This window comes from Hibiscus syriacus, unplaced genomic scaffold, assembly GCF_006381635.1.
Source record: "Hibiscus syriacus cultivar Baekdansim isolate YM2019G1 unplaced genomic scaffold, ASM638163v2 tig00110793_pilon, whole genome shotgun sequence".
In the NCBI taxonomy this organism is placed as follows: Eukaryota; Viridiplantae; Streptophyta; class Magnoliopsida; order Malvales; family Malvaceae; genus Hibiscus; species Hibiscus syriacus.
Window position 1 is genome coordinate 279903 of NW_024062864.1, and position 12890 is coordinate 292792.

Consider the following 12890-nt stretch of genomic DNA (forward strand, 5'->3'; position numbering starts at 1 on the left):
TAATAACATAGTTTGCCAGCAAGAAGGAAAGCAAGGAGTAAGAAGATCTAGCATGAAATACCCCAGCTTGTACAAAGGTTCACATTTCTTGAGTCAGTCGTGTTGCTAGACCATCCTTGAACTCGAATCTGTATGTCTTCCCGGATGTCATTCAGAAGCTCATCCACACATCTGCCTCTGCCTCCAAACAACCTGTTATTCCTTTCTCTCCAGATGCCATGTACATGGCTTGCAAGAGCAAGTTTCACAACTTGAACAATGAAGGAGTTTCCTTTAAGGAGACGGATAGCCCAATCTAACTCCCTATTCCAAGTACTCACATTTCGAACCATACCACATAAGGAGAGGATTTTGCCCCATAGATCTTTCGCAAAAGCACAACCGAAGAAAAGATGACTTATGGACTCAGGCTCATAACCACAAAGTAGCCATTTGTCATTGTCAAGACTCAATCCTATTCGCAACAATCTGGTAGGAGTTGGAAGCCTATCAAGGATGGCCATCCACAAGATGATACTTTTGCTTGGGAATACACCCTGGAAACCAAACCAACCTGTGCCAAGGGACCTTAGGGTTCTGAGTGCGTAGCTCCTCCCATAATTTCCTTATGCTAAGGTCATTAATAGAGCCAGAGGGTAGCTGAGACACATCATATCTCATTTTCAGAATTTTCTTAAGACACCAACTAGCGTTTACAGGGGCACTCATCTGCCAAAAGTCCAAGTCCTTGATCACATAAGAGCGAACCCAGGCCACCCAAACGGAGCCTTCATTGGCCAGCAGTTTTTTGATCAAAAGCCCTATACAGGCCCTATTCCAGCCCTTTAAGTCAATAACACCCAGTCCTCCTTCCGATTTCATCAGAAAAATATGTTTCCAGCTGACTCGTGCACCCTTAGCAGCCATATCAGCTCCTTTCCAGAAGAAGCGAGAGCAAAGCTGCTCGATTTTTCTAAAATGAATTAATACGCTTATTATACCTTTAGTTTTAGTGTTTTGTTTAATTATAATTGTTACTATCAATATTTAAGATGGTAAATTTTTATTATGATAATTATGTATTTTAAATGGGTGCTGAAGCTTTAATTATTAAATATATATATATATATATATATATATATGTCATTTTTTAATTTAAATACATTTTAGGTCTTTACAATTTTAAAATTAAAAGAGCTAAACCCTAATATTTTGATCTTTAAATTTAAGATTTATTTTAAATATATATGTTACAGGTTTATTATATTTACCTATGTTTTTCACTCTTTTTATTAATTTATTTTTATTTTAAATTTAGCTAAAATCTAAAAGTATGTGATGTCGAGAGATAACAACGAGTGGTAATTTTAATTTTGAATATAGAACAATAAAAAAATTATATTTGCCTCTTCAGGATTGAATTGCATTCAAAAAATTTAATTTTATACCGACTGGATTTTAGTTTGATCAGAATATTTTGAATGTTATAGGTAGGTGGTATTTGATATAAATTCGACGAATTATGACTTGATTGGATCGTTTTTAAAGGTGTAGTCAAATCAGATTTAGGATAAAAAAATCTCATTTGAGATAAGATTATAATTATTTATTATATAAAAAATAAAATTAGTTGACCCTATTCCCATATGTAATGGGGTAAGAGGGAGGTAGGGTAGTAGGTTGCCCCCAACGTCAGGTTGAGAATAACTTCCATGAAAGACCTCCGTTATGAATTGCCCTCAGTGAAACTCGATCCCACGATCACAAGGTTAAGAGCCTTGTGCTATACCAACTGAGCTAGACAGACAATTATTTATTATATATTTAAATATAATTGTTTAATACATTTCTATATTATTTTTTCAATTAAATCTTTATTTTACTTAATAAAAATGAAAATTATATATATGTATATATATATAGAGAGATTGAGTCTAGTGCAAATTAAAGAGTTTAATTTTCGAAACGAGTTTAAGTAGACCAAAAATTTGATCCAACTTAATTCATAATTATCTTTAGATTAAAATATGCCCAAACATCATTATATTTGACTTAAGAGACTAGAGATAATAAATAAATTAAATATCATACAAAAATTATATTAATTTGTTTAATTATGATAAAATGTAAAGGTTAATATAAATAAAATCTACAGTATATAATAGCATTAAGAGCTATCTTTAAAATCGAAGTGAGCAATGATTTTCCTTTCCAAGAAGAACTTGTCCACACACAAAAAGAATCCCATGAACGAGATATAAACTGAAAGCCAGAAAGAGAGAAGATTGATTTCGACAAGAAGTCTGTCATAGGATATAGGAAGAACAAATGTTTCGTGCGATGAAAGAAAAAAGAGATTGTTTCAAAGCCAATCTAAAAATGCACAAGAACTGTTCCGTGCCATTAAGGATATTATAGAATTACCACTAAGGAATAGGAACTTAAATGTAGATGATAATGTTAATATTACTCTTACTAAGAATTGGGCTATAATGTGATCTTTGATTCTTTTTGTAAGTAGGTTGTTTCATTGTATCCGAACACTAATTTTTTGTAGCAGATTTGTTATATGGGTAATAAAATTGAATTATTTTAAAAAATAAGAATTAAAATAGATTGAACAAAATTACGATGAAGAGTATAAGTGAAGAAGGACCACACCCACCAAAGCAGTCGCGTTTCTTTCTGGCCGTTGCATTAATACCATTCCTACTTTAGGTTTGAATTTGCAGCCTATCAACTTCAACTTTAAATTAAAACCAATTCATCTCTTTGCCTCTTTTTTCTTTCTACATACGAAAATGCAGTTTTTGCCACCCAATTCTGCATTAATTGGAAAAGGAGGCCCTTCAAAGTTTTTATCTTTAAAAACAACCCTCCAATTTTATTCCCACTTTCAAAAGCTTAGGTATCCCGTCTCTTATCTGCCTTGAAACACAATCAATAAAAATACTGTTGGTTGATGTTGATTAGTTACGTTCTAAGTTAACAGGCTTAGGTCAGGTGATTGGTTAAGACTAAGAACCCTCTCATTGCATTTTTATTATACAAGGATAATGTTAAAAAAAATTTAATGTTTGATAAATTAATTAATTATTTTTTATTTTAAAGGATTTTAATTTTAATATTTTATTTTAAATTAAAATATATTTAATTAAATAAAAATCATTAATTGAGTTAGCAATCAACATTTTTCGTTGATATAGTAAGTTATATGCGTCCAAAGCAATGAGATGAAATGTCCAATGTAATCACTTTGAAATATGTGACAGTGATATCACATCATTATTTTTGACACGTGACATATGTTATATCATAACTTTATATACGTAACATATTTCATATTATTACTTTATACACGTAAAATTTATCAAGTTAGAGATAAATTCTGATTGTTAGGTTATTAAAAATTTTCATTAAACTATAAATACTTTATCCTTAAAACTAAATTGTCCAATAAAAAATATTTAATCAAACGATAAATACATTTTTTAATATTATATCTTTTAATTTAGAGAAAATAACCTCAGTGACCAAAAATGCCTTATAATATATACGATTTTAACCAACTTTTTTTGGATTTGCCAAAATGACCAACTAAATCGCAATGCGATCGATAATTCGCAACGCGATCTCCGGTATCGCAAATCAGTTTCCAGATTCGCAACGCGATTCTGACTATCGCATTGCGATTTCCCAAATTCGCGTTGCGATTTTCCTAATTCGTAATGCGAATACGTAAATCGCAACGCGAATTTGGAAAATCGCAATGCGATTACGTAAATCGCAATACGAATCTGACTATCGCAATGCGATTTACATAGCGCCATTCGTATTAACGCGTATTTTTTTTTCAAATTCCAAACACGAATATATTAATATATCGGAACACTGAACCGTCCACAATATATCCCGTAATCGTAACTCATAACCTAAAACCCTAAATCACAACTCAGTCTCATCTCCATCTCTCACTCTCTAAGGCGACATCCATCCCCATCTCCGACGAAATCAGTTCCCACGACGATAACAGTCTCCATCTCCGGCGAAATCATTCACGGTCAGAAATGGAAAATCAACCAAATCAACCACCGAGGGTTAGTTTTTTTAATTATTTTTATTTTGAAATTTTTACATTATTATTAGGTTTTTCATATTGAAATTGATGATAAGTTTACTGGTGTTTTCAATAATAGATTAACCATTTCACTTAGAATGCTTATTATATTCATTCGATTGCTGCCAATACTGCTAAACTGTTTAGTCTTTAACCCTGTGAAGTTAGTATTTGTCTTTGTTTTGTCTTTTGGTTGAAGTAATGCAATCCATTCAAGTTTCTTTCAATTTTAGTATTTGAAACCGAGAATGACTATCGCAACGAGTGAATCGCAACGCGAAAATGACTACCGCAATGCGAATTTGACTATCGCAACGAGAGAATCGCAATGTGATTTTCATTTCACGTTGCGATAGTCAAATTCGCGTTGCGATAGTCAAATTCGTGTTGCGATAGTCATTTTCGTGTTGCGATTTTCATTTTCGTGTTGCGATTTAAAGTTTCAGAAACTATTCTTCTTCTGCAAATTGAAACTTGAATGAATTGCATTACTTCAACCAAAAACAAATACTAAATTCACAGTGTTACAAATTTAAGTTTGAAGAATAAACTACTACTCTTTATGTTTATTGTTCATATCTTCAAAGTGTAGTTTTTGGTATATCTAAATTGGTATGTTTATTGTTTTTGCAGAACTTTTATTCGGCTCAATTGACCTTAAGAAATAAAGTAAGCCTGGCCAAAACAATTGCGTCGAAGCTTTCACCTGCACAAAGAAAAATATTTGAGGATACTTGCTTCGGGCCATGGCTGAAAGTACAACATCCGGGTGGAGATGCTATGTTGACCCATCTGTTTCTTCAAACCATGACTAGCGATCTACCAGAGACTATACAACGTCGTGATGAAGAGATATAGTTTGATTTTCCACCGGCGTATACGTGTTTTGGGCGGGAGGAGTTTTGCTTAATCACCGGTCTACGCTTTGGACACGATGATTGTAGATCGGTACACTAGACATATTACATGCCTATCATGGTTTTCCTGGGTTTTTCCTGAGCAGTCAACGGAGAAGTCGAATTTACACGTGGAAGACTTAACAAGATTATTGAATAAGAAATATGGTTTTACTCGGATGGATGACGTCGATGTTGTCCGAGTATGCCTTATAATACTTTTGCAAGCCGGCTTTTTAGGCAGAGAGTCCCGACAACCTATTCCTAATGATCTAATTAAATTGGTAGAGGACCTAAATGCATGGAACCTGTTTTCGAGGGGTTCTTATCTATGGAGAGCTACATGGAATAACTTGTCATCTGCCTTTAATGATCGGAAATGTTTGTGTGGCGATGGTTCCAAATAAACTTTGTCAGGCTTTATTTGGGCCTTTAAGGTAATAATTTTTATATAATGTTTCCAAAATTATAATTAATTCTTTAACAATTACTAATGTTTGTTATTATATTGTTTGTAGATTTGGATATTTGAGGCCTTTCCCGCCATGCAGACATATGCATTAAAAACTTCTAATGATATTCCTAGGGCTATTTCCTGGAAGAGGAAACGGTCCTTGCAGCAATGGGAAGATTTACTACCGTATACTACAATAAATAATGTAAGTTAACACAAATACTACAATATGTTTATAAACAAGTTATTACTAGTACACGTTTAACTTTGTTTGAGCTTTTATATTGTTAGGAGACCAACACTCCATTACAGAGACTGACACCCACGGAAGCTGAGCTTGCCACTGATTGGTGGCAAGCTAGTAAGCTTTTTTTTGATGGCACGGATGATGAGCAGCCACCACTTCGAGAGCCATCACCTCACCTAGAGCCATCACCTGATCGACCCGAATATACACCTTCACAACGAGAGTCATCACCTATTTTGTCACATCATCGAGCCTCTTCTCCACCATCACCTCATGATAGGCGACAGGCAAAGATGCCACGACGTTTATCTCCCTGTTCTCCACCTCCACCTCCACCTCCACGGGATGAGTTAGGAGAGTTACGTAATGAGGTCAATGCCTTGCGTGAGGAGGTCGGTACTTTACGCGATGACAATGGTGCATGGCGTGTTGAGGTGTCTACTTTACGTGGTGAGGTAACAGCTCTACGTGAGATTGTAGCATCGTTACAGAATGAGGTTCATACTCTACGCAACGAGGTAAGCTTAATATTTTTCATATTTAACTTGATGATAAATTTATTCGTAATTTCACTTAGATTGCTTAGTAAATTCATTCGGTTGCTGCCAATACTGTTTAACTGTTTATTCTTTAACCCTGTAAAGTTAGTATTTGTTTTTGGTTGTCTTTTGGTTGAAGTAATGCAATCCATTCAAGTTTCAATTTGCAGAAGAAGAATAGTTTACTATCGCAATGCGAAAATGACTATCGCATTGCGATAGTCATTTTCGCGTTGCGATTTTAAGTTTCAGATTCTATTTTTCTTCTGCAAATTGAAACTTGAATGAATTGCATTACTTCAACCAAAAGACAAATACTAACTTCATAGTGTTGAAAATTTAAGTTTCAAGAATAAACTACTACTCTTTATGTTGTCATTGAACCTGCACTAAACCTATATGTTGTCCTTTTAAATGTTTATATAAGTGCTTACTTCTGGAATGTTATCTGATGCATTTTGTGAACAATGATATAATAATGACTTTGGTGAATACCGTGCAAGTTTAAAATATATTTGTCTTTGTTCTCACTGTTTAATATCATGTCTGTTTATTTACTGATTTATGTATTAATTTATTTTTAGCGGCCCGCTAAGGTGGATGCTCTACGTCGGGTTTTTCTTGCAAGACAGAGTTTACGCATCAGACGGCGTGCACGTGCCATTACGTCTCCGTTCACCCCAATAGTGCGAAGAATCCGTAAGAAAAAGCCCAACTCACATGTCATCGTTCAAGAGGCATCCTCTATCATTCAAGAGACCCCTATCATCCCTCAAGAGTCCCCTCCCACCGTTCAAGAGGCCACTGTTATCGTTGAAGAGGTCCCTCCCAACATTCTAGAGCCCGATTCACACGGCATAATATATCGAATTATTGAGAAGCCTCCTCACGTGCCTGACATGATGGATGACTGTTGGCTTTCGTATAAGTTACCGACCAATACCATTCCGGCAGATGAAGTGGAGAGGAAACAACTACCGGAAACAATTCTGGATAATACCCTTTGGGCTAAGACCGCAGTTGATTTTTATCTACATGAGCGGAGCCAAGGGTGTTACGCTGACATATACAAACTCAACGATGATATGCATTTGTTGATTGAACGGTCTTGGTGGGGTGTATTATTAGGGGTTGAAGATAACAACTATTTCGATTGGGGGTATGTCTTATATTTCTTATATTTCAGTTTGATTAATTTTTTTTAAAATTTATGTAATTCACTAATATATGTCTTTTTTTGTAAAACAGCATATTGATGCATGGGTGATACGTCTTCTAATTGTAAGGAAATTGAAGAAAAATATTAAAAAAATGCGATATACAATTATGCCGACGTCTTTTCACGTAGTTCACTTGAAGAATCAACGACAGGAATCATATGTGTTGGATAATGGACAAGCTAAACTTTATCCTGCATGGTGGGAGGTCGATAAGGTTAGTATATTTGTTTAAATATTTTAAGGGTGTTCATAAATAAGTGCGCAATTTGAATTATTACATTTTAATGCAGGTGTTTATCCCTGTTTTGGACCGTACTCATTGGCTTCTCGTCGAGCTTTAGCTCCCATCCCTAAAGACAATAGTATATGACAGCATGATAAATTACATATCATTGTCTGATTTGAGAGATATGATTAAGGGATGGAGCTTTTATTTGGCTAAATTCTTGGATGCAATTGATTATTGGACTAAGTTTGGAAACAAAAAGCCAAAGAAGTTCAATGTTACAGTTATCAGAGACGAGACCATGCCACAACAAACGAAGGAAGCCAGAGGGGATTGTGGTCCTCTCGTATGCATGTGCTTGGAGCTTTTGACGACAGGAAGTACACATTTTCTACCTCCCACCGATAGAGATAGAAGTGCAGTAGGCTTGTGGTTTCGGCATTTTATGGCTAGAGCGATATATGCGAGACGCTGCCTACCTACATCCGCGTTATGAAAGTGTCCATAAACAATTTGTAAGTCAAATGCAAGTGTTGTTAAACATATTTACTCTTTTTAGTTTGAAAATGTTTGGTTAAGTAGCTAGAATTCAATAATTTGCTGTTTGTAGGTTTTAGATGTGTAAAAAGTGTTGTTGATTCAATGTTTGGTTTCTGCAGGTTAATCCTGAAGTGAGCTGCGTGAAATGGATGTATGGGTGCAAAAGTTGATTTCATTATTATTTTTTGATTGTTTAATTGATTTGTAAAAGATGATTTGTAAATGTTGATTTGTTTAATTGATGTGTACATAATATTTGTGCTTGTTTAATTGATTGAAATGTAATAGTTGATTTGTTGATTTCAATCTGCATTATGTTGAATGCAAAACAGACTATCGCAACGCGGAAATGACTATCGCAACGAGAGAATCGCAATGCGAAAAGAAAGTCGCAACGAGTGAATCGCAATGCGAAAATGAAAATCGCAACGCGAAACTAATTTTGCGTTGCGATTTTCATTTTCGCATTGCGATTTTCATTTCGCATTGCGCTTCTCTCGTTGCGATAGTCATTTCCGCGTTGTGATAGTCAATTCCGCATTGCGATAGTCATTTCTGTGTTGCGATAGTCATATTCGCGTTGCGATAGTCAAATGAATGTCTAATAAGTGATAACAACTGAACATATCATAGCAATGTTCAAACTCAAGTTACTAATACATGCCTAATTGAAAATGTTAAAAGTTCACACTTAATATACACATAATACAACGTTTGCATTTAAAAATCACCTAAGTTAACAGTCCCAAAAGGTGAAGCCGGTTGTGATTGGGATTTTGATGAGGATCCATATTTTGGTAGAGGAAAAGATGATTGTGATGGCACTGGTGATCCACATGTCAACCTTATATGACCACTTTCCTTGCACCGACTACATGTCGATCTCTTCTTCTCTTCACCCTTAAACGGTATACGATCATGACTTTTTGGTCAGCCAGGTAGCCTTCTGTCCATGGCTGGTGGCAAAACTATTTGTAAGTCATCTGGTATGTCCCACTCAGAAGGATGTGGAATAGGGTAGACAATCTCGCTATAAGTCTGTCGATATACTTCTGTAGTGTAGCAATCCATAGCGTATGCGCTTGAATCATCTTGGTTTAGATGAAGAGAAACTTTCATAACATGGCCACACGGATAACCAGATGTTTGCCATTTCATACAACTACACGTCTTTGCATTTAGATCTACAAGTCCATTTAAGTTATTATTCAGTACTTCAAACAAAGTGTTTGAACATGGTTCAACTCTCCATGACGTTGACTTTACAACACATTTCGTTATCTTTTTTTCTATCCATGGTGTAACACGATGTTCCAATGTTCCTGTAAATTTAAATAAATAATACTTAGTAAAATATATGATAAGTTACGAATTTAAAGAAATAATACCTGCATGGTTTCTTTTCTTGTAGTACCACTGTTGAATAGAGGCTCAAAAAAACTCCATTAACATAGTAATGGGTAATTTCAGGGAATGACGACTTAGAGCGTTGATTGATTCTGCTCTATTAGACGTCATGAAACCATATCTTGCTCCAAGTTGATGTACTCTTGACCATCTTTCAAACCCGACATCTTCTAGTGTTTGAGCACACTGAGGCAAAACACGTCTTAAACAGATTATATGCTTATTAAAATCCACTTCCCGATAAGCTTTTACAACCTTCCAGTATGTCCATTTGTGATTTTTTATACCAGCAGACCTTGATTTTAGATTTATATACAAATGAACACCACAAAGTCCATGAAAAGTATATGGGAAACACCTTCTAACAGCGTTGTCAATTGAGTTTGCCCTATCGGATATGATTGTCAGATTGCTAATAGGACCTATGCAATCCCTAAGATATCCCATAAACCATGTCCATGAATCAGAGGTTTCAGATTTGCCAACCCCGTAAGCTATTGGCAGTATCCCATTGTTAGCATCCATGGCTACTGCTAATAAGTTTACTCCAAGGTATCGACCTTTTAAATGTGCTCCGTCAACTATAATAACTGGGCGCATGCAATTAATAAACGAACAAATCTACAAAATCATATACACAAGAAATATAATCATTTAAATGTGAAATGCATGTAACTAACAAAAATGAGTCAAAAAAATTATATTGATTTACTAACCACAGCACCAATGGCGATAAACAACAACTCAAATCGTCCATCTCTATCTGTTTTGATATGAGTTACCGACCCAGGATTTTTCAGCTTTAAATTGTGACAATAAGCCGGCAGTTGGGCAAACGATGCTTCTGGCAACCCCCTCAAAAATTCCAAGGCATAACATTTGGCTCTCCAAGCTTGAGAATATGAGATACTAATCTTGAACCGAGCATTCATGTCAGTCATAATTTCATGTCCCCGATATACCCTACCATTCAAAAACATTAACTCAGCCAGAAAACCACCCAACACACATTTTTGTTTGCCTGTCTATGGTGAGGAAAAACTTGGGTTCTTGAACATGTATGTTTATCAATAAAAGTCCTAACTTGAAACATTTCGCAATCTTTTATCCTCTTTGCAATCATACGCCACATACAGTTTTTGTCAATCATACACCTTGTTTCGAAACGATCTTTGTTTGATTTGTTAACTTTTAGTTGATAGCCATCTTCCACACATTTCGTATACAAAGCTATCTTCAAGTCTTCCTTTGTATCAAAACAATCATCTTTCTTGATATGAATAATTTTTGTGTAACAATCAACTGCTATCTTTACCAACTCTTCTTCCGGTATCTGAAGTAATTCTGGCATATTCCAGTTATACTCCCGTGGCATTTTCTTCGGGGACTTTTCTTTGGGGATTTCTTCTTCTTCTTTTTCTTCTTCAGTGTTATATGAATTACAGAATGGATGTTCAACATGTTCATTTACAGTCGCAACTTCCTCTTCATTATCATCAACAACATTTTCCTCGGCAACGGCTGTTTCATCATCAAAATTCGGGTATTGACCAATATCAAAATCATTACACGCAGGGTCTGTTTCTTCTTCTGAAAAATCATCAAAATCCGAGTATTGACCAAGATCAAAGTCCGGGTATTGAACAAGATCAAATTTCGAATACTGACTAGTACTCACAATTTTTTCTGTTGGCTCATCATCGTCTAACTGGTCAATACGAAAACTGAAATTTGGTGCTGAAAGTTGATTGAGATTTGGATTAAGGAAAGGTTGTGAGTTTTGAGATTGTGTTTGGTATTGGAAATGTGGTGAAACAATATTTGCTTGGTGATGAAATTGTGGTGTAACCATTAAATTTTGAGCACCATAAACTGGGGTTGAAGAACTTAGTTGATTACTACCCGCTACTGACCCAACTTCACTACTTCTAGGTTCAACAACATACAATGTAACATCATCACTTGAAACACTAATGTAATCAATGAATCGTTCAACATCTTCATTGTCGGTTAACAAATAAACTTTACCATTTCTCTGATAAGATAGCCTAAATCCACTTAGGGGCTCTAAATTCAATTTATTTGCAATACGTAACATTAGAGTTTCATAAGTTAACTTTTTTAATGACAGTTTTAGTTGAAGATTCATGGGTAAAGGCATATATTGTAAAACACCATGAACATTCTCCCATGACCCTCCATAACACAAATCTATCCAAACATGATCAACATTAGATGATTTCATTATTGTAAATTAATTTACTAAACAAACGAGCTGCGAAACTAAAACTTGTTGCCGGATGGGGAATGATGTGTTGGATATAGGAACGGATGTCGCCGGAGAGAGTGATAGATGGAGATGGAATGAGTTGCGATTTAGGGATTTAGGTTATGAGTTGTTGCTGCTGCGTAGTTATATACCCAAAACATTTGTGTTGCGAAATTAAAACCTATTGCGAACTCAGAAATCGAGTTGCAAATTTGAAATTCAGTATTGTGATAGTCAGAATCTCGTTGCGATTTACAGATTCGCATTGCGATTTACGTAATCGCATTGCGATTTTCCAAATTCGCGTTGCGATTTACGTATTCGCATTGCGAATTAGGGTGTAAGACTAGTCACATGCTTAACTTTGAACTCATTCAAGGGTTATATTATCCCATCCATATTCATTTTTATCCATGGAAAAACAAAGCTATGAATTTTAACAGTCAATTCCTAACCTTTTTAGTTTGAACGGAAAATCGATAATTAATGAATTCAAAAAAAAGGTAAAGAGTGAGCAAGAGAACCTTATGTCTCTAATCTTACATTATGATTTAATATAGAATCTTAATGTTAAAGTTAAACATAAAATAATGATGATTATTTATAAGTTGACAAAATAAGTAAATCTAATTGAAAGATAATAGATTTAATTAATGGATCTTGTAGGTTCACTAATGTTATGTCAAAAGACTATAACTGATTGAAGGATATAAAACTTAGATTTTTTTCTAAATGTTCCGATAAGTCCAAAATTCAACAGATGAAGGAATGATAGCGGAGAAATAACGCAGGGGAACGTAAGGGGAAAAATACAAGAAATTGATTTTCCTATTAGAGGTGGGGAACAAGTCTAGAACTTATGGTCCAGGCCCATGGCTTAAAAAAGCTGCTGAGCCTTAGTTGTCAAACGGTAGCTAAGCTCACATGAATACTTGCGACCTCGGTCCGATTCTTCAACAAAAGTTTTCCCAATTAATGTTGGATCAAAGTCTTAAA

General features: G+C 35.0%; 1 protein-coding gene across 1 annotated transcript; it reads right to left on the bottom strand.

Moving 5' to 3' along the window:
- Positions 1 to 47: 47 nt before the first annotated feature.
- LOC120141123 lies at positions 48 to 906 on the bottom strand. Its single transcript, XM_039156057.1, has 2 exons — positions 554 to 906; positions 48 to 486 (listed from the first exon to the last, which is right to left on the bottom strand). The coding sequence occupies exons 1-2, from the start codon at positions 904 to 906 to the stop codon at positions 48 to 50; spliced, it is 792 nt and encodes a 263-aa protein (XP_039011988.1).
- Positions 907 to 12890: the final 11984 nt, after the last annotated feature.